Source organism: Oncorhynchus clarkii, chromosome 14 (genome assembly GCF_045791955.1).
Source record: "Oncorhynchus clarkii lewisi isolate Uvic-CL-2024 chromosome 14, UVic_Ocla_1.0, whole genome shotgun sequence".
In the NCBI taxonomy this organism is placed as follows: Eukaryota; Metazoa; Chordata; class Actinopteri; order Salmoniformes; family Salmonidae; genus Oncorhynchus; species Oncorhynchus clarkii.
In genome coordinates this window covers 1968870-1991105 of record NC_092160.1, presented here as the reverse complement: position 1 = coordinate 1991105, position 22236 = coordinate 1968870, and the positions used below count along the sequence as shown (strand labels likewise).

Here is a 22236-nt window from a genome sequence, read left to right as displayed (position 1 = left end):
AGTATTACCTTTCAGATGGCCGTGCATTGTGCTATCAGGGTGGAAAGTTACCGCAGGTTATGATGAATCTGCAGCTTTCCTGTTCATCAGCAACGATGAAGGAGAACACATGCCTGCTATTTATAATATACCACACAGATGCACACAAGCACGCAGGAACAAGCACACACCGCGTGCACAGTGCAGATAGGCGAGGGAGCCAAAAGCTCACTTTCTAATCAGTTTGGATCATTTTTCTAAGCATACACCATCTGTTTACCTGGAGTCTTTGATAATATTCTCATGTGCTAAATATTTGAAATGTTTGTCACATTTATTTCAGGGAAATGATTGGCTGTTAAATCATTAATACTATTGCAAAAAAATATACTTCCCCACAGAGATAAATCACTATACTGTTTTGGCAATCTCTCACAAGTGCCCACAGTTGAAGGGGGGAAATTATCATGGGATATTGACATCCTCAGTTGATATCAGAGCTTAGTGTACAAACTCCAGGCCATTGAATAATCTGATCCATTGCCATTGGTCACAGAAAGTCACACAGGCTGTCACAACAGAGGTTTGAATGGCAATAGGGCTGAGAGGCCCACCCAGAACAGGCTTCCACTCCCCCTTGTTATGTTCTGTCTGAGAAAAGAGAAGAGAGAGAGAGAGCGAGAGAGGAGAGAGTTAGAAAAAGAGAAAGAGACAGAGAGAGCAGGCAGGCAGCAGCCGATACATAGTGGCAGACTGTGTCACGCAGGGAGAAGTACCTGTCATTATTCATGCTGGGCCTGGTGTGTGTGTGTGTGTGTGTGTGTGTGTGTGTGTGTGTGTGTGTGTGTGTGTGTGTGTGTGTGTGTGTGTGTGTGTGTGTGTGTGTGCGTGCGTGCGTGCCTGTGTGTGTTGCCATCATGCTAGCATGACATGCTGTCTAAATAAGCCATCCACAGTGTGGATACAACAATGGCCACCTCATGTGCTTTTAAATGAATGCACCCATTCCTCTGGCTTTTGTTGTAGATTTTTCTTAAACTCATACATCAAGTGTAGTACATGGAAGAGCAGGTCTGGAGCCCTTCTATTGGAAATAATCATGCAATGCTATCTTCATGAATGTAGTGAATAAATGCTGTATATTGAATGATATGTACATTACATAAGTGGTATTATTATAATAAACAAATAAATGACAATGTAATAATTACATTATGTTTGTAAACTTGACATTTGCCTTTCTAATCCTATTCAATTCGAGGTCAAAATATTGGATAACTGAAATGGATACCAAAATGTGTGCCTGTGTACATAAATGTACATAAATGTTCCTCTCGTTGAGGAATGTAATCATCTGTATCTGAGGGGGATGAATCAACCATTTCTGATCTATCGGTGCTTCACCTGACGCCACGCATGAGAATAAACGTAGAAAATCTGGGTTAGAGACTGTATGAGCAAAGAGAACATTATCCCTTTAAGATATGCACTTAAGAGATCAGGCACTTTTTAAGTGGTCCACATGATCTGGGTGCTTGTCAATAGCAGAGGATTGGAGCTTGGTATCTCTATTTGTTCCATTAGCTCATTTTCCAAGTATGAAGAGTATCATTCATAGGCACTTCACGTCTTAGACATTCTGATCTTTCAAAAAAATTCTCAGCTGAAATCCTGTCTTTTGACATTCCAGCCAGTGAGTGATGAGTGAGTGAACTTAGAGAGGCTTGCTAAAGTGGCAGCAGTTCACAGCGTGAGGATTTGAAAAGGCTGCGGCGGTATTAGAATCTCCCAGGCTGCTCTGCTCCTCTCCTGTGAGTCTGAGTGACTCCTGAGTCACGGCTGTGAATCACTACTCTCTCCATGTCTTTCTCCCTCCCTACTGTAGCCAGCAGTGTGGCATTGACGCCACATGGCAGCGTGGCTCTCTCTCTCTTATAACTCCGCTTTGCCTCGCTGGGCACCACCATCATGACTCACTCCACCTGATGGCCATACTGCCAGTTGCCCGGCAACTATTATTTGACATCATCACCCTCCCAGAGGGTTCCCATGTTTGACAGGTCCACATAACTCAGCCGTTTGGTCGTTCGGTTGGTGGAAGTGCATAGTCCTCCACTGGTTACCGTGATGTCTACTGTACTGCCGTTGCCTGAGGCAGTGGAGAGGCTGCAGGGGTTCATGACTGGAGGTCAGTCGTCACGGTGATGCAGTGGCTGGGCTGGTACCAAACACACTGCATCCCCCTTAGCCATACAAGGGTATCAATGAGCGTCCCTGACTCACTGTCATAACCGCTAGTGCGGGTTGACTCATAACCTGCAGTCCCCACAAATATATCCACGGGTGGGTGGGTGGGTAAGGGGTAATTAAATATTTTTTATAAATGTATCATTCTTGTGGGATCTCTAGCTATTGGCTCCATTGAGATTTTCTTTCATTATTTTTATCTGGCATTAGTGTGTAAGCCTAAGCTTTAGGGCCTAACTGTACGCGGGCCAAATACTCTACAAGCCAATCGCCAAATGCTTTTGAGAACTGGGTAGAAAAAGTTTACATTGGCAAAAAAGACAATCTCAGAGCTTAACTCAATAAGAGAAAAGCTGCGAAATGAAGAGGGAGGGCCAGAAAAGTAAAGTTTGGGAAAGATGATAGCAGTGCTGGCTGTTATGTGTGATGATTGTGAGGAACTATACAAATTTGACAGTCCCAAGACAGGGACTTCAAACAGGCCTATGGCATGTCAAGGGAGCTGTAACTTACTGTTCAGATGGGTTAAATGTAAACTGAAATCTGGACACTGACTGTAGGTCTATAACCTCTCGAATAGCCTTAATATTAACTCCTGCAGGACTAAGCATTACTTGCAGTAAAATGATGTTAAATTTTGACTCAGGAACAAGAATGGAGAAATATGGTTTCTTTCTTTCAGCATCTTGAGAGAATGCGAATGTGCAGTTATACAGTATTCCATCTGTAGAGGTGCTATCTTTCGCAGCATCATAAAATCTGTTAGAATTTCAACCACATAAAATATGCATACAAGCCGAACTGAAATCTTATCAGAAACATGTTGGGTCGTTTTCACAACCTTCGATTTCCTTACAACCGGTCAAACTGATGTTATTTGGGAATTTTGAACAGAAAATCTTTCTAGTTTTTTTGGAGGTTCTTGCATTTTCTCCTCTGAATATATTTTCTCCATGAAAGAAGCATAGATGACAGAGAGAACTCTACCAATGTCAACAAGACTGACGCATTCATTCTATCAATTTATGACATTATTCTGGTGAGCAAGGGTTTATTTAGCAACGTATAATGACAGAAGAGAAGCCCCATGCATCTAATTACAAGAAGAAACATTTGTAAAATCAGGCAAAAAGAATCCTGCATCCCCTGTTGAAAATTTGTTCTGGCGTCTCTGACTGTAGCCTACAACACATTTTTTTATATTATCGGTTTAGAGTTCGGGTGTGGGCCTCAGTTTTTAACTTTATCACATATAGTCGGGTGGTTGCGGATGGGTAATTGCAATCGCGGGTGGGTGCGGGTGGACATACAGCTGACCCACGCACCACTAATAACCACCCCCTGCCCTAAAGCCCACCCAGCATCTCTATTCACTCTGGTCTGTCCCTCTGTGACCTGTATGTCACTCTGGAGCCAATCAGCACCTGCTACAAAGGTCAAAGTTCACAGAAACGGCAGCCTATATGTTTGCATCTAAAAAGGCTATTCCTTTTTCAGTTCATATGGTCCCAGCGCACGTTACATTCAAATTCTGTACAGGCTATTAAGCACAGAATTGATTTCTAAACAAAAGACTGCGTCTCTGCGTGCAAGAAGGTCAAAGCGCCTTTCACACACCTAGGATCTAAATTTGCCTGGCTGCATTCACCCTTGATCAATTTTATCAGATTTGTATTGGAATACAAGGGCCCATTATAGTAAGATCACAGAGGCTTTTCTCTTTTCTCTCTGCCTGGGAGCCCCAGTCTCTGGATGGAAAAGTGGCTTTGTGTGCAAAAGTAGCTGAGGCGTAGCCAGGTGTAATTAACAGAGGCCAGAGAAAGGAAGTGAATCTCACTTACCCGTAGAATCTCCTCCACACAGCTGGAGTCACTGGACAGGCTGACCTGCACACACACAGAAGAAAAATACTTGTTAGGGAGAGGAAGAAAAGACAACAAAAGATTGTTTCAAAGTAGCCAAAAGGTTCTGAGAGCGCATCTGATGTAAAGGGTGAACTGAAGTCCATCTCAACAAAGAACAACAGATCAAATAAAGAAAACCCCCAGAATATTTGATATTTTCATTCGCAGACATAGAAAACACATATCCATATTGAGTGGTATTTATTATTCACAGACAGAGAGGACAAATAGGCCCATCTATTCTCAGTCAGAGAGATGACTGCTAGGGGATGACATCACTCTTAATGACTCACAAAGGGTCTTAGGGAACCACACAGTACCAGCCAGCCAACAGCTCACCCCCTCAACCCAGACTTGGAGCAGACCAGCACTGCCCCAGACTGGGTCAGATGAATCCTAGGCCTGGAATGAGCCAGGATTGTATTTCATTTGTAATTGCATACAGAACGAAGATGCCTGATGTACTCGCAGTAATTGCAATAATGTCAGTATTACAAGTGGAACAAATGACAAGCCATGGTAATGCCATGAGGTCACCATGCAGTCATTGCCAAAGACAGGCTGAACTGATAAAATATTGAAATTCAATATGCCACCTGGCTCTATACAGTATATAGATCATGTTGGCAAACATGCTAATTGCAGCTCAACAGATAATTACGGAATCTAAATATAACCTAATACCTCATCACAAACTAATAGAGAGAGTGAGGATTTTTCTGGATATGGCCAGTTCATAGCAAATTTGACCATAGCAGGGAATCTCCAGTAATGTGTGTGTGTGTGTGTGTGTGTGTGTGTGTGTGTGTGTGTGTGTGTGTGTGTGTGTGTGTGTGTGTGTGTGTGTGTGTGTGTGTGTGTGTGTGTGTGTCTGTGTGTGTGTGTGTGTGTGTGTAGGCTAAAATACGTACTGTGATCTCTGGGCTGGCTGATGAGATCATGCCACCCACAGAGCCACATGGGACCCTGGATGACTGGCTGGCCCTCACACAGTCTCCTCTACTCTGCTCTGCTTTACCTCTGCTACCTACCTCTGCTATCCACCTCAGGCTACAGGGAGCTGGGTAGCTACACACAGTAGCATCCCCAAGACGTTCCTTATGCCATGGCTGACCTGTCGTGTTCCTCCAGCCTCCTTCTACACTACCATCCTCTGACTCTGTTTGACACAATGGTGTGATCTGTGCTGTAAAGCTGCTAAACTACAGTGGCAATGAGGAGATAAATAAAGATACAATATACTCAGTAAGAGTTTGTAGTTGTAAATTATTGTGATTTAATGAATATGCATCTTTGCAAAGTACCAGCTCCTATTGAATTCTGTGTATCAACAGAACTGAAACCATGACAGGAAGCAATTATAACACACAAAATGGTAGAACGCGTTGTTTAACTATTACATCAAAGAGTGAATTAGTAAAACGATATCTATATTTTACTGGTATTCCTCTCCAGAGATATTAGTGTTTAACTGTTTGTGACTGTGTGTTTATGAACGAGCCATGCTATACAGTGCCAGTCCACAGCGGAGGGTGTCTGAAGTCATCCTAATTTATCCCAGATCCCACAAGGGGGATTGGAGTCAGTAGGAGCTTTGTAAACAAGCCTCACAGACAGATATAAACTTCCTGTTAGCTCAACCAACAGCACATAATATCCTGTTCCCATAGAAACCAACCAAGTGACTCTAATCAGATGGGTTCTCTACCATTGTCCTGGCTCTGTCTAATATCACTCCATGGTACAGAAGTACACGGGCACAACTTATTCCAGCCACACCGGGTCCATATCACCGTCTCCTGTGGTGAACCCCATTTAGATTCCAGGCGTGACTCTCGGAGGTGCTCTATGTCTGCCTTGTTCCTCTGCCTCGGGAATGAACACCAAATGTCAAAGATATAAAGAGGAATCCCAGTTCAGTGACAAACAGTTTAGACCCACTCTGAGAGGTTTGGGCTTGTCGGGATCAAGTCAGATGTGACAGATATCTGGGTTTGTATTGCAGATATTGAAGTTATTGTCATGGTTATGATACTGGAGCTAATGGAAGGCAGTTGAGGTAAAAACAAAGATCGTCAGAGGCAGTGCAGCCAGCTGGCTGACATAAATTGTGACATTTCAGATAGCATTTTGACAAATGTGATTGAACAGACAATGCATTTCCAATGGGTTGAGGAGTGTGTTTACAGACGCGTTAAAGCACGTTAATTTCTCAATAACCCCAAAGTTATTTTGCAAAATGGCTGGAACAGAATTATCCAGCTGAGATCTTATTTCCTAACTCAGGCAGGGTTCTCTGTGTGCCTGCCGTTCCAGTCAGATTGAATGGACTTACAAATGATTTTTCTGCGATAGGCAATTTCCCCATGTGAATAAAAGCTTTGCAAGATGCCCGTGTTCCAGAATAGCGTGATTCCATGGGCAATGTAAAATAAAAATGAGATACGCTCTTCAGATGTAATTCTCTACAGTTCCATGTTAAAAATCATTTGTGTGGACAGTGTATGGACTGTAAAGTGTATGCAAAAAAACACAGAAAATCCAATACTGAATATTGAGCAGCTCAGTGTTACAACCGGTTACAACTCACAAGTTTTAATCACACTAAAGCAGTTAATTGTATCTTCGTAGTGATGAATTTAACATGCTTGGTGTTTTTCTCACACGGAGATCACTGGAAGTGTCATTAATCTCTCTCCGAGTTATTTTTTTTTGGCAAGACACGGGTAAATGGGGAAAAAAAATGGAAAAAAAGGATAGAACATTTTTTTGTCAGTCACCTCATTCTGCAAACTGCAGAACGCTTTCAGGGAAAAATAAGACCAATTGCTTTGAATGATGTGCAGATCCAGGGAATGTTGCAGAGGCAATTACTGGGGCAGAAATACGTTTTCTTTGAAATAGCTGTTGAGAAAAGTGTCCGTGCATCAACAACAGATAAGATGTATTAGCCTCATTTTTAAAAACGCATGTATCAAAGTTGAACAAGGCTCCGATGCTCTCTGCAACCACTCAAATTGGGCTTAAAAAGTGGAAGAGCAGCTCCAGGAACAAATAGGTAGATTTGAACATGAGCATAAGCAGAAGCTCACAGGGGGCTTTTTAGCTGTCTATCCTTCTGACAGTGGACGGATGAATAAACAACGGGAAAAACATGATTGATGACAGAAAAAAAGGACACACAGATAGACAGTCACAGACAGGCACATAGGGCAGTCGGCCCATTTCATGGGCTGACTGATATATAGACAAAGATGAATAGATAAATGAGTTATGAGTTGGAAAATAAATGTATCTCTCTAGATGAGCATTTGTTTGTCAGTGATTGTGTGTGACAAGCAGACATCAGATGCAGGTATTTGCGCCGCACCATGCCTCAGGGTATACACACAAAACCCAAGCGAGATATTAGTCAATTTGAGTCAACATCATTATTAACAATGAAAAAGGGGGATGTTTGCAAGCTGAATAACACCATCCCAACTGTGAAGCACGGGGTGGCAGCATCATGTTGTGCGGGTGCTTTGCTGCAGGAGGGACTGGTGCACTACACAAAATAGATGGCACATGAGGTAGGAAAATTATGTGGATATATTGAAGCAACATCTCAAGACAGTCAGGAAGTCAGGAAGTTAAAGCTTGGTCGCAAATGGGTCTTCCAAATGAACAATGACCCCAAGCATACTTTCAAAGTTGTGGCAAAATGGCTTAAGGACAACAAAGTCAAGGCATTGGAGTGGCCATCACAAAGCCCTGACCTCAATCTTATAGAAAATGTGTGGGCAGAACTGAAAAAGCATGTGCGAGCAAGGAGGCCTACAAACCTGACTCAGTTACACCAGCTCTGTCAGGAGGAATGGGCCAAAATTCACCCAACTTATTGTGGGAAGCTCATGGAAGGCTACCCGAAATGTTTGACCCATGTTCAACAATTTATAGGCAATGCTACCAAATACTAATTGAGTGTATGTAAACTTCTGACCCACTGGGAATGTGATGAAAGAAATAAAAACTGAAATAAATCATTCTCTCTACTATTATTCTGACATTTCACATTCTTAAAATAAAGTGGTGATCTTAACTGACCTAAGACAGTGAATTTTTACTAGGATTAAGTGTCAGGAATTGTGAAAATGTTTAAATGTATTTGGCTAAGGTGTATGTAAACGTCCGACTTCAACTGTATATATATATATAGCCATTGGGCCAACACGGAGCTTAAGGAGTCCTTAGGGCATTTGAGATTGAACCCCCCCCCCCCGCCTAAGGCTGAACCTAACAATAGAGGGCTAGCTCACATGAGAGAGTAGTTACTGTATCTGAGTGACCCTTTACCCAACAGAGCTATCTCACAGAGATGGGATCAGACACTAACAGACACACAGAGGAACTAGTACAACAGAGGAACTGATGTTTGCATGAAAATGGAACAAGTTGTCCCAATGAAGTTGTCAGTCAGTAAGGAGCTCTTTGAACTGTCAGATCAACAGAGAGAAAAAAACAGTTTAACTTCCTAATTCCCATTTATGCCATGTCACACACAGTAACGGGACAATAAATATTTTTTTTCAAAAGAGTAATATGATTAAATCAACAACATTACAGATATCTCAGTATTTTATAAATGTTCTGAGTATGCCTCCTTAAGTACAGTTTCTTACAATAAATTAAATCAGACTAGATTTACACATGCCTGCCCAAGATGAGCCTCAATCAAATGCAGCATGTTCATTCTAAATGGACGTTCTAATTTCCACCCTGTATACACCCCTTTCATTGCTCCCTGGCATTTCCCAGCAATACCACAATTATAAGGGAAACCGATAGATTGTTCTGTTGCATAGTGACTCACTAACATGCTTGGTTCCAGCAATTCCGCAGGCCTACTTCCATTCCTCAGGGCATACGCCAAAAAAATATTTTCTGCAGGATCGTTATAATCAGGTACTTCATTGAATTCATTGAGCTCCTGACTGATTCGGTTCTCCCTTCTATTCCACATCCTCTGCTTGCCTCTGTTTTCCATATTGTTTTATTGTAGGAGCTGGCTTTCACGTTTAATCTGATTTCCACACTTCATTTTCAATGGCTTTTGTGAAGGCACAGCCGGGCTCATCTCTCACGGATACCCCTCCCCCACGCACACCCACCTCTCACGCATTTCAGAACAGCCAGGGTCCCTCTGAAGCATTTAACACGTTTGTGTACTCATCATCAGATGTTTTACTGTACCTGAACACAGCAACAGGCAGCTTCAAATGCTTTACCTTTATCTTTATGCTACAGACTGCCTTCAGAAAGATAGTTCTGGAAGGTATTGAGGCACCTCTTAGAGCTCATAGAGGACTTTTTTCTCCCTCTCTTTTCTTCCCAGGCCTGCTGCTCTGCCCTCTGCCCCATGGGACAGCGCCCATGTGGGCGTGCTGGGGGTGTGGGTCTGCTGGGGCATGGACACTAACACAGGGAGACACCCAGCTGGGATGAGTGGAGGGGAGGAGACTCCCCTGTCAGGCGCTGCACAGCCCCTGCCACCTCCGCTTAGCGTGACGCCGGCCATGAGGCCAAACAACACTGTGGCAAAAAGGCAGGTAGACATACAGACTCACAAAAACAATCTGACAGACATACGGATGGACAGATGGACAGACAGAGTCACTTCACAGATGCATCCAAACACCAAAACAAATAAGATGCACCTATCCTATAGTAAGAAGTAGAGCGCCCTAGGGCTGGGCATGGAGGTAGAGGCCCAGCCTGCGCTCCTGCCACCCCCACAGAATGCACAATCCCTGGGGCTCAGCATGCAGTCTTGCCTGCCTCTGCCTCAGCCGCCCCCCAGCGCTTACACCACCAAACAGATGGAACAAAGGGACCTAATTACCATGCAAAGCACAACATCCCTCAGATGCTAGTGGAAGCGTGACTACAGGCAGGGGGAACGCTAGCTGGTCCTGCAGGGGAAACCTCCCCCATATGACCACCCAGGCATAAAGCAGAGGACCCAGCCTGGCTTCCCTGCCAGGCAGCCAGGCTGCAGGAAGGGAGATGTGTAATCTCCAGGTACTTTAATTCACTATTAATCTTGGCTTGCTAATCATTCAGCATGATACCCCAAGTGCCTGGAGCTACAGCCAGGCTGAGGCACCGAGCACCACTCCTCTCCTCAAAGGGTAAAGTAATGAGCTCTGCCAGCATTAACAAATGATACAGTAGGAAGACTGGGGATCGTTGAGGAAGAGAGGGGGCAAATGAGGGGAATTATAATGGTTACCCTGGGAGAATTCCAGTCCATCATCTCAAAAAGATGACCTTTATTGTGGAACGCTAAGTGACGTGTTGTCAGGAGGGGCCAGCATCTGAGAGAGGGGCGTTGTACCACTGTAGGTGTAAAATCTCCCTCCACAGCAATTAGCTGATGGAGTAAATACACCAGCTGCTGAACCGAGGCCCTCAGGGGCCTGACGCTTAGATCTTCTCATCTCTCACATAGAATGGAAATAGTCTCAAAAACACTATGCCAAAGGTAAAACTCAATTTTACTAACTTTCAGTGCTTAAAGCACAGCTTAAATCACAGAGGGATTGGCTATGGCCAGAGGGATTCAAAGTGGTAAATTACCTAGGGATCTTTACTCTTAGCAATCTCAAACGAGTGATGCTGTATGTTTCCACACTGCTACTGTGGAGAGTGTGAGTGAGGTCATAAAGTGGCCAGAGCTATAGGCTACCACTAATGAGCAGCAGCAGTATGTTTTACATGCATTCCAATTACGCAGCGCCGACGTCAGCCTAAGTTCCCTCTCTTATCCTAATTATCTGTTACTAATTAAAATTTTGGCTTGGGCTCTGCTAGGGAACGATGTTAACGTAAGTGTTCCTGTCAGTCCAAGAGTAATTTGATTTAGGCCGCGCTGCAGACCAATTAAATATGCTATTTATGCACAGTATGCAAGTCTCCATCTGCGTTTCATCATTATGAGAGAGAGAGAGAGAGAGAGAGAGAGAGAGAGAGAGAGAGAGAGAGAGAGAGATGGGTAAAGAGGGGAAGGATGATGGATAATGTAGAAGGGGCACTCCGGTTCTCCATAGATATAATGATTTAGGAGATCATTCTGGAGCAGACTGCATATGCAAATGATGTGGGTCTGATCTCAGGATAGAGGTCAATGTTTGAGGAAAAAATAAGCAGGGATTGGTAGAAGGATGACTAAATTGAGTATTGTATGTATAGTATGAACTATGTTCACTATAAGCCCCTTCAGCGTTCTAACATAACAGCTATGTTTCAGTAGAGTGTATCCAGGCTGTATCACAACCGGCCGTGACTGGGAGTCCCCTAGGGTGGCGCCCAATTGGTCCAGCGTCGTCCGGGTTTGGCCGGTGTAGGCCGTCATTGTAAATAAGAATTTGTTCTTAACTGACTTGCCTAGTTAAATAAAGGTTCAATAAAAAATAAAGAGTGCACGGGTGGCTTAGCAGCGTTTCAAAAACAATTATCCAAATCTCTGAGCGGTTTGCCTCGGTGTAGTTGTCCTCGGGTCCGTTCGGGACTGGTCTCTATATTTAAAACATTTATTCATGTGTATCGGGTCTGAATAGGAAAGTCCTATGCCCATTTTGGAAAAGGTCCAACTTTTGGCATAAGAATGTCTGCTCAATGACTCGGCTGTTATAGGAACGATGCATAGTTAAAACAAGCTTAAGTTCCATCGCTATCAGGACGATACGGCAATCATGGGCAGTTACAAAAGACTACTGTAGCTAATATCCATGGAACTATATAACAATCACATTTAGCTGTCATTAGACTTTAACACACAGCCCTTGTTTCCATATATTTTCCATTTTATTTCAAGGTTTGTTTTTAAAGGCGTGAAGCTGCTAAAGTTTTGACTACAGTGTGTAAGCTACCTGGGCGCAGGTAAATAGATGGTGCTATGTTGTGTTCTTAGAGAGTCCTCTGGGGAGAGGAAACCAGGCTGATGAAAGCAAGCCAGTGAGAAATAAAAAAATAAATATGAATTGAGGATTGACACAATTGAGCAGAAAACACTAACACACACACTGAGATATTCACTGTGATTTTTTGGGGACGTATATATGAGGGGTTGTATTGTTCTTGCCTTGCTACTCAGATACCTAGACAAATGAACTGTGCAGAGCTGTGGTGGTGAGTTGTCCCGTCAGAGTTACAGGTTTTAGATTGCAGCTTCACTTTATGAGCTAAAAAAGAGCATTACATAAACTAGGGGAGAAAACAGAACTTTGGCAAAGGTAGAGCCAAATGGGGAGAAGAGAGCTTCAAACACGATGATTGTTCCAAATACCACTAACTAGAGACCAGATTATAGACTGTGATTTACTGCCTACTGCTGTTATTTCTTCTATACATGCAGACACCCCCCCCCCCCCCCCCCCCCCCACTCACACACACACCCACATTATCTTCACAGCCCAGTTTATAAGCAGCATTGAGGGACTTTGAACAGTGAGACCACATGGGGTATCGTGTGCACTTGTTTCAGAGGGCATTTGTGTCCGCTGATTTTGTCGGCTGTCAAGCCCACATTACTGATGGCTCCTGACTTCAATTAATATTAATCTAGTGGAGAGGCATAGTGAGAGAGGGAGGGCCACTGTGACGCGCACACCACACTGCTCCACATCACTGACTAACAATGTATTCAAATGAGGCTCCCAGGCTCACCCAATGGCTGACTACTCCCACTGGTCCCACAGTGGAGAGGACAACATGATGACAGGTGAATAACTGTAAATTACATGAACTCTACTTTACCTACATTCCAGTCCTCTACCTTTCATTAATGCTCTTCAACTGTGCATCTAACCAACTGTACCTCCAACCTCTTTATACTACTTTATAATTGCTTACCAATCTTTTAAATGTTGTCTTCCCCTGTCCTCCCCCCCATCAAACCCTCTAACCACACCACCCCATGACCTCTTGAACCTCCTCTAGTACTCAGCAGCCTCTCTGCCCCAGTCCAGGCCCTGAGTACACCTCAGTCAACCCAGCCAACCCCTCTCTGCCCCAGACAGGCCAGTTTGAAAGGCAATAATGTGCTAGATTAGAGGGGAACAACAATTTCATCAGGAACTCTCCAACAACAGCAGCATGAGCAGCGTGGTAGCCAGCCACGTGGATGGAGGGCACAGATAAGCTCTGCATTCTCTGTATTCTCACAGTCAACAAAAATGTAATGAGCCAGGGAGCCAGTGGCTGCTGTATCACTGGAATGCAAACACACACACACACGCACACACTCACTCCACACCAACACAAAACAATGTCAGCCAGCCAGCAGTAAATCACATGCAGAAATATGGGCCTTCAGGAATCATTCCGTGCTTGACCTTTGACTTGTTTTTGTCCTTCAGTTATTAATTTAACTTGCACACACTAATGATTTCTCATAGTTTTTTTCTTCTTTTTTTGACTGCCCATTTTGGCTTTGTTTCTGTGAATAATTACAATGCTGGATTGATCTCCATAGTAGTGCCCTTTGAGAGCTTTGTGTGCGTATGCGTATGCGAGTGCTCTGTGTGTGTGTGTGTGTGTGTGTGTGTGTGTGTGTGTGTGTGTGTGTGTGTGTGTGTGTGTTTATCCACGCGCGTGAGTGTGTTTGCATGCATCTGTCTGTACGTGGTGGCACCACAACCAAAATAAAAATTCAACACCCACTTAAGAGATACAGCAGACAAGCTAATGAATAGAGCAGCCTTGAACAACGTTATGATATGTATGGGATTCAGCCGGTGAGGACATGCTGTTTCAATGGAACAATAAACTCAATGAAATTCAAATCAGGCCACTATCATGGACTTGAACTCTTTTAGATACAAAAACATGATAAACTAAGACAATCCCACAGGCCCCTAAGTCTCACCTGAGGTCAGCCAGGATCAGGTAGAAACTAATTCAACCATGACAGTACTGCGCTATTGAACCTAGTGTAAATGTTGAATGGATGTGGCTGGAGACCCATATATCCACTTCCAATATGTTTTACTCTTGGGTGAGTTGTATTTGGAAAAGAGGAATTGTTGTATATTGGTCCTGTTCTGTGCTCTATGGTAATCGTTATAGAGGACCTGTGTGAGAGCATGCCAGGGTGCCTGTCGACTGAATCAGGGCACACCAGTAGGACGTGACAGGAGCCTGGATCTAACCCAAATCTCTCCTGCATTGACAGATAGCCCAGAGGCCTGTTGCTACAGCACTAACTAACGTATACAAGGATCCCCCTGAGGCATTGTGTGGCGTAAATACCTGCATCTGAAGTCTGCTTGTCACACACAATCACTGACAAACAAACGCTCATCTAGAGAGATACATTCTCTTGCTGACACATATGCAGCCTACACACAAAAAACAGATACACCCTTACAACCATACAATCCTGGGATCCGGATAAGTGTGTTTACTAAATGACTGAAATGTAAATGCCCTCACGTGCATGCACACACACACACACACACACACACACACACACACACACACACACACACACACACACACACACACACACAAAGAGGTACACGTTTGAGGAGTCCAGACAGAACAGAACAAGTGGACATCCTGAATGTAAGAATCAACCCTTGAACAGCAGGACAGACAAAGACATAACTTTTTCCCATTAAGAGCGGCAGTAGTTTAAAGTGATGAGGTGCTGCATTTTTATGGAGAAGGTGACAGAAACGCTCAGAGACTACAATATGTTCTTAGGTCATTGTGACGCAGTGTCACTTCGCTGCTATAAAACACAATGGCATTACATCTCTGGCTGATGAAACGCCTCCTCTATTTCCTCTGAGTCCTGACTAGAGAACAACTGAGTCTGGAACATGCCCTGTTCTGCTCTCCACGGAATCATCATTTAGAAGACACTACTCTACCACAGAGGGCATTGTAGTTCAATATTATTACTGTTGCAAATGTAATTTCCCCTCAACACCAACCGCATCAATTAAAATGACCTGCAAGCAGCTAAGACGTACTTTATACCCAGCGAGGGCGCTTTCCCTTGCACTTGTGTAGCTAGCATTTATGCACTGAATGCTAGCTAAGTTGTGCACAATATCTCTAAGATGAGTGTGTAGGCTGTGGATGTATGTGCATCTACAGTAAACTGGAATAAGTCATCAAAAGGACCAGTCTCATTACTAGTGGCTGGGATCTGCTGGCAGCCATATATCCACTGCTAGGCCATACTCCCCTCCTCACATCACAGAATGAGCCCCCTCCCCAACAACTGTCCAGCACCCTTCCCCCAACAACATTGTCTGTCTCCCATCCTAAAGGATTTCTCAAACAGCTTGAGAAGCAGAAATAAACAAATCCAACCCCCTTCGTTTGCATTTTTAATCAGTCGGCCCATGCAGCCTCGGAACGCACGCAGCAGCCACTCACGCTGCCTTCCATCCTTCGCCGAGTGAGGAAGTGTGAAGTCATTGTTATTCCGAGTATCGGTTACAGTGGAAGTGACACCCATGCTACCACCATATAGAACGCTATCTGCGGGAAAGCAGATAAGAATTTGATTTAACATCCAATTAAAAGGCGTCATTGAAAAATTACTTCAAATAAGCCTTTTATTTTCTTTAATCAGTCTTCGATTCAAGTCTTCCTCGGGCCTGTTCAACCACGAATCGGGGACTCATGAATTTTGATTAAAAAATCTAAGCCCGTTCCTAACCAAAGCAGATTTTTTGTTACAGGGTTTGATAGAAATTTAATAAATCTATGAGCCCCTGCCAGCTCCATTTATCATCCTTTTTCCACCAGACTGGCCCATTATGCCCAGGCAGGATATGATGAGGGAGCCAGCAAACCAAAACTTCAGAGAGGGAGATTGAAAAAGAACTATAATCACCGCTATTGAACCATATAATTGCAATAGAATATGGCTAGCTGAAACATTAGCCTTATTTCTAATGTGTGACATCCTTGTATCTAGTTAAAGCATGGCAGTCATCTAAACACTTCTGTGTGTAGGGGCAGCAGGTACCCTAGTGGTTTGAGCGTTGCTAGATTGAATCCCCCGAGCTGACAAGGTAAAAATCTGTCGTTCTGCCCCTGAACAAGGCAGTTAACACGCTGTTCCTAGGCCGTCATTGTAAATAAGAATTTGTTCTTAACCGACTTGCCTAGTTAAATAAAGGTTCAATAAAATAAAATACTGTAAGTAACACTAGCCAGCCAATTGTGGTTGTTCTATACAGGTGGCTATATTGACACCATATCACATATTTATTTTTATTTTATTTTTTTATTTTACCTTTATTTAACCAGGCAAGTCAGTTAAGAACAAATTCTTATTTTCAATGACGGCCTGGGAACAGTGGGTTAACTGCCTGTTCAGGGGCAGAACGACAGATTTGTACCTTGTCAGCTCGGGGGTTTGAACTCGCAACCTTCCGGTTACTAGTCCAACGCTCTAACCACTAGGCTACCCTGCCATCATTCACAGCATCATTGTCTTTGGTCACAAAATTATCTTTTGACAAGGACAAAAAGTGTCCCATTCTGATTATGTCAATCAAAGAAAAAAAGGGCGAACAAGTAAGACACAACCTTTCCCAAGGAATCCATTCAAGCTTTCCCTATTTCGCCATGACTCCCTTGTTTGGGTACATGAACTGTCCAACAGCATATGTCTTGGCTGACATTTCTGTGGGGGCAGTGGGATCCACTGGTGGTTTGGGGCTAGGGAGTGAGGGGGTGATGGGGGTGAGGGACGGGAGGATACAGAAAACAGGCACACAGCAGCACCACCGTGTGTGTGAACTGTGACATCATCCACCACCCTCCCCGAAGCTCTCTGTGCGAAATCCATCAGCAGTAGGTCTTTCTTCTTTTTTTGAAGCCTCAAAAAATTCCACCAACACAGTGGCTGGGGCAATAACATCTGTTTGATGAATTCACTGTTATTCGCCAGGGAGGTATTTGTGTGCCGGCTGCTTCATCACTGTTTCTTTTGTTTATTTATTTCATTCCGGTACGACATAATATTCCCCCGTCTTTATGAGCACTTATGCAAATGAGGAAGTCGGGGGCCCCGCCATAATTATGTTTTGATTTATACGGCAGTCACTGACCATTACGCCAGTGGAGGTTGTAATATCCAATTTCTGCGGGTAATTTGCACATTTGTTTCCAAGTTCAATAGCGAGTCTTCTAAACACTATCTGTTGTTCAACATGATAATCATGGGAAGAGGGTGAACAGTGACCTGGACTAGTGCATGGAGACCCATAGGGACTTGCACTGCAGCCTTATAGAAACACTGGGCCACCACTAATTTACCAATGGGCTGGATCAAATAAGCCCCCCCCTGAGAGAGACAGGCTCTTTTTGAGGATCAGTGAATTATAAAATATATAACAAGAATGTAAGATGTTTTTCCTGGCTATGAGCTTGAAAGCCCAGTGGTTACTTGGTTAACTGCAGAATACCAGTGGGTTCTATAAATCATAAATCAGACTGGGCTATGGTTTAAAGGATACCACAGGTTAGGAACTCCCTTTTCTTCATCCGCAACATGACAAAATAACAAAAGCATGAGACATGGGTTCACAAGCAGTTACACACACACACACACACACACACACACACACACACACACACACACACACACACACACACACACACACACACACACACACACACACACACACACACAAACACACACACACACACACACACACTGCTCCAATGGCAATCCCAAACATACTGCGTGTGTTATTCAAACCTGAACAGTGGAACTACAGCAATGTGTCTTCTCCAGCTGAAGTGTATAAAGCCTAGAGGAGCTATTCAGCGTCTTGACTGCTTTATCTGTCTCCACCAAGGGCACTGGGGCTTTTAACAGCCAGCCTGTGTGCACTGTTGTTGTTTAATTCCAGTTTCCTCCTCACGTCACCCCTGTGCCTGTCTTCAGTGGAAATCAAAACCCACTTAGAGACACAAACGACTAATGTCTCTGATAATTTAAAATCGGCACCCTCGTAAATGTGAATAGTTCGCAGCAGTCACTGTAATTGTGGTGGAGGAAAATTTGCAGCTGATACCATCTCCAGGATTTGGGAAATTCACAACAATAATTAATTGGCTCGGAAGCGCTTCCTCCTCCTCCCTGCCTGCCGCCTGCATGAGCGGTGGAAGAGAATGGAGTGTGATTGACAGGTCGAACAGAGAGGAGAAATAGCTCCTGCTAAATGTGTGGGTTCTCGCTGGTAGGGGGTTCGTTTGTCTCTGTGTAGTTATGTGTGTGGTCCCTCCGTGTGTGGTTCTCTCTCTCTGTGCTGCTTATGTATGCTTGTCCCTGCCCTGCTCTGTGCCAATGGCGGCAGAGGGAGAGTGGGCGAGAGAACTACACACCGCTGTACGGACAGGCACTCATGGATAGGCACTCACTTCTGCTCTTCTTCCAACTGCCTGGCTGCAGCCAAGGCCATGGCAGAAGCAGCCAACACAGATAGATTAACTGCCATTGATCTGCTTGGGTAAACCTGCCAGAGTTCATTGAGCGACTCGCCCTGCCTGGTCGTCAGGGTCAACAGGCTCCATGTCAACCGCGAGGAGTCACCTTTCTCTGCTGGACCCTTTCCTATCTCAGTGGCTCGTCACTATAGGTAATTATCTCCCTTCCATTAGGCCGTTATAACGGCCTACTTTCCTCCTGCATGTCAAACCCTTTGACCTGGCAGTGGTTCGGTCCACCTTCTGTGTTTATCCCTACGCAGTGAAAAGTCAGGTGTCATGGAAACATTCTCATACTACACCCTGCTCTCATGCTAAAACGGCATCAAAGGTGATCGTGTTTTCTGTAATAACAAACTGATGTGGTTCTGAGCTCACACGCCACCGGTGGTAGATCTACAGTATGTTGGGTATCTCATCTATTGGCACTTTTATGGACCTAAGAGAGAAAGAAATAAGCATGTCTACCTGTGGGATAATCTTACTCCTTCAAGCATCAAGACCCCGACTAGTTTAAAGACTGAAATAGTAACAAATACACATTAGTTTTCACTTGAATACATCCAGCACTGAAGTAATCTATAACTAAATACATTATAATTCATTGATAATAACAGTAATGTTGCTTTGCAGTTATAAAAATTACTTTTATATTCTTCCCCTTTAGGCATGTGCATAGTATGTCAATGTTTACCTGATATAGACATCAGGAGAGGCAACAAGGCAGCCTGTGTAACACAGGACTGCTTGAACGATCTGAGCTTGTGACTGATGGCAGACAAGACCTGGAGCTATAAAAACCCAGTCCTGACAAACAGACAATATGCCACTGGTCTACAGTAAAGCCGGGTTAAGGACACAGTTACAGCTGACAATTTCCATGAATTAAATGTGGATGAGGACCATCCAGCTGGCACCAGAGACCCAATCAACCAACAGACTTCTAAATGGACAGTTGAGAATAGGTGGGACTGGGTCAAGGGTCAGGTTGGTGTAGGCACACTTTGCTCTCTGGCCACCATGGTATAGCCGTGCAGTTGTGGTCTGGGTTTGAAGCCCTGGGCATTTGAGGTATCACCTGCAGGCTGTGCACATTGTCATTCCACCCTTGTCCTGACCAGAGTTGAGATCTGAAACCCGAGCAGCCAGTCATTTGGTGAGAGGAGAGGACAGGTGCACAGCCCTGTAACTCAAACTGAGAAGAATCACACCACCGCACCTCTCCGGTTTCTTTCCTGTATGTCTGTAATCTGGGAGCTAAGACGGCAGCCATCAGAGCCTGCAGTAAGGAGATACTCCAGACTGCTACAGTACATGACTGACTGAGGGTGTGTAACTGCAGGCTTCAGTAAGAACAGGTGCAACACTGGCCCTTTCTCTAAGATAGTCCCTCAATTCATTGAGTTGAACTACATGATACTGTACAACAGGGCAGATCTAACCCCTCTACATGAGAATGATCAGTGGTGACTTTTCACAATTAACCACCCAGGGCTTTGGAACTGACAATCACTTTAAAAATTACCAACTGACAGTGTAGCACTGTGACGTGAGTGCATGCCTGCATGCCTTTGTCTTTTCATGGCCACAATTGTTGTTGTATGACTGTGGTTAGTGGCCCAGGGCCAGCTGGCAGTGGCTGTGGGAGCTGTCATTGTCCTGTGGCAAGTGGGAACATGCTCCAGACCTCAGTGGGGACAGGTTTGGACACCCCACCGCCACTGGCCACCCCGCCGCCACTGGCCTGGCTGGCTGAGCTGGAGGTTTTTGGAGGGGCAGAGATAGAGGTCCCCCTGATACCACAACAGTGGTGTCAGCTCCCTGGTTCCCCAGAACCCCTCCCCCCACTTTCCTTCTCTGTATCTCTCTCTCCCTCTTTCCCTCTATTTCTCCCTCTCTATCTCTCCCCCCTCTATCCCTCACTCTTTCTCCCTCCCTCCCTCCCTCCCTCCCTCCCTCCCTCCCTCCCTCCCTCCCTCCCTCCTCTCTCTGTCCCACTCTCCCTCCCTCCCTCTCTCCTCTCTCTGTCCCACTCTCCCTCCCTCACTCTCCCGTTCTCTCGCTCCCCACCCCCTCTCTCCTCTCTCTGTCCCACTCTCCCTCCCTCCTCTCTCTCCTCTCTCTGTCCCACTCTCCCTCCCTCCTCTCTCTCTGTCCCACTCTCCCACTCTCCCACTCTCCCTCCCTCCCTCCCTCCCTCCCTCCCTCCCTCCCTCCCTCCCTCCCTCCCTCCTCTCTCTGTCCCACTCTCCCTCCCTCCCTCTCCCGTTCTCTCGCTCCCCACCCCCCTCTCTCCTCTCCTGTCCTCTCTAAGCCCCTCTCCCTCAGATCACTGAGGGTAGAACAAGTGAATCTGTGTGTGTGAAGATACGGCTAATACATAGGAGGAGGGCGGAGCCGGGACTTTGGCAGCCAGAGGACTTCATAAATCCTTTATCATTAATTAGCATAAGCAACTGGTAAACAATCATTTTCTACTGTACATTGAACATTTTAAACTATTGTACAACTCGTTCCTTTTGCCAAGAAAAATCGTATAACCTTGAAATAATTTATCTCTGTGAGCACGCATCCACTTGGTGTTTTGATTAGCTAATGCAATTTACATGTGGGGCCTAATGTGTACGTTATCTCTCTTCTTCTCTCCTCGGCTCTCTAATCAGCACACAGTGGGGCCAGAGCAGTTACATGCACAGCTAATGGATGACTCTGTCACTTTATATTCAAACCTTCATTAAAAGACCACGGTACATCTGAACACTACTTCACTGCTCTGCAAACAGAGGAGGCAAAAGAACATGCATCCCCGAGAGAGGGCAGACATACACACCCTCTAGCGCTCTCTCTCTCATCCTCTATCTTACGCTGACATACGCACATTAATTAAATTACACTCACAAGCCAAAAGAAAGTATCTCAGAGTACTAAATCGCATGCTGTAGAAGCACTTTGAGTTCGAAATGTACTTTTCTCCCGCAAGATGCTTGGGCAGAGGGCTCTAAGATTGGAACGCATGCATGTACCCCTGTATGACATTTGAATTAGATTTCTCTTCGATTTACAGTCTGCATTTTATACACTTACAAAACAGATGTGCACGCAAAAGGCAATGTGCGAGAGTGACTCAGATTGTGGATTTCACTACAACTGGCTATCTTAAAATTTCAAAACACGAACATTTGACTCAGCATGAGTCTGCAATAGAACTGAGGTCAAACTGGGAAGTGCCATCTCAGGAAGTGACCTCTGGTTACCTGAACCCATCAGTGAAGTCAAGGTCAGACAGAAGTTGAACCAATGTCAGATCAGTCCTTCAAAGCATGGTCCCAGTGCAGCTAGCTACCACCACATTAATTCGTACCATGTGTGTTTGCAGTATTTCACACCACTGTGCTCACACCCACACTCCAGGAGATCCGAGTACACACAGAACAGGAAGGCCAAATTCTCATCCTCTGGGGAGTCTCACCCTGTGTACGTGTTAGGTGGAGATGGGGGAGATAGGCTATACTACAGAAAACTACACTGTAAAAAAAAAAAAAAAATGTACTGTACATTCAATGTACAAGGCAAACAGCTGCAATAGGATTGCTCAACAAAATGT

At 44.6% G+C, this 22236-nt stretch overlaps 1 protein-coding gene across 1 annotated transcript in view; it reads right to left on the bottom strand.

Annotated features, from left to right (window-relative positions):
• LOC139366117 (AF4/FMR2 family member 2-like) overlaps positions 1–22236 on the bottom strand; it is a 169481-nt gene that overhangs the window by 88439 nt on the left and 58806 nt on the right. Inside the window, exon 5 of the mRNA XM_071103229.1 lies at positions 4068–4112. Within this exon, the coding sequence (XP_070959330.1) occupies positions 4068–4112 (45 nt within the window). The remainder of the gene's footprint in view (positions 1–4067; positions 4113–22236) is intronic.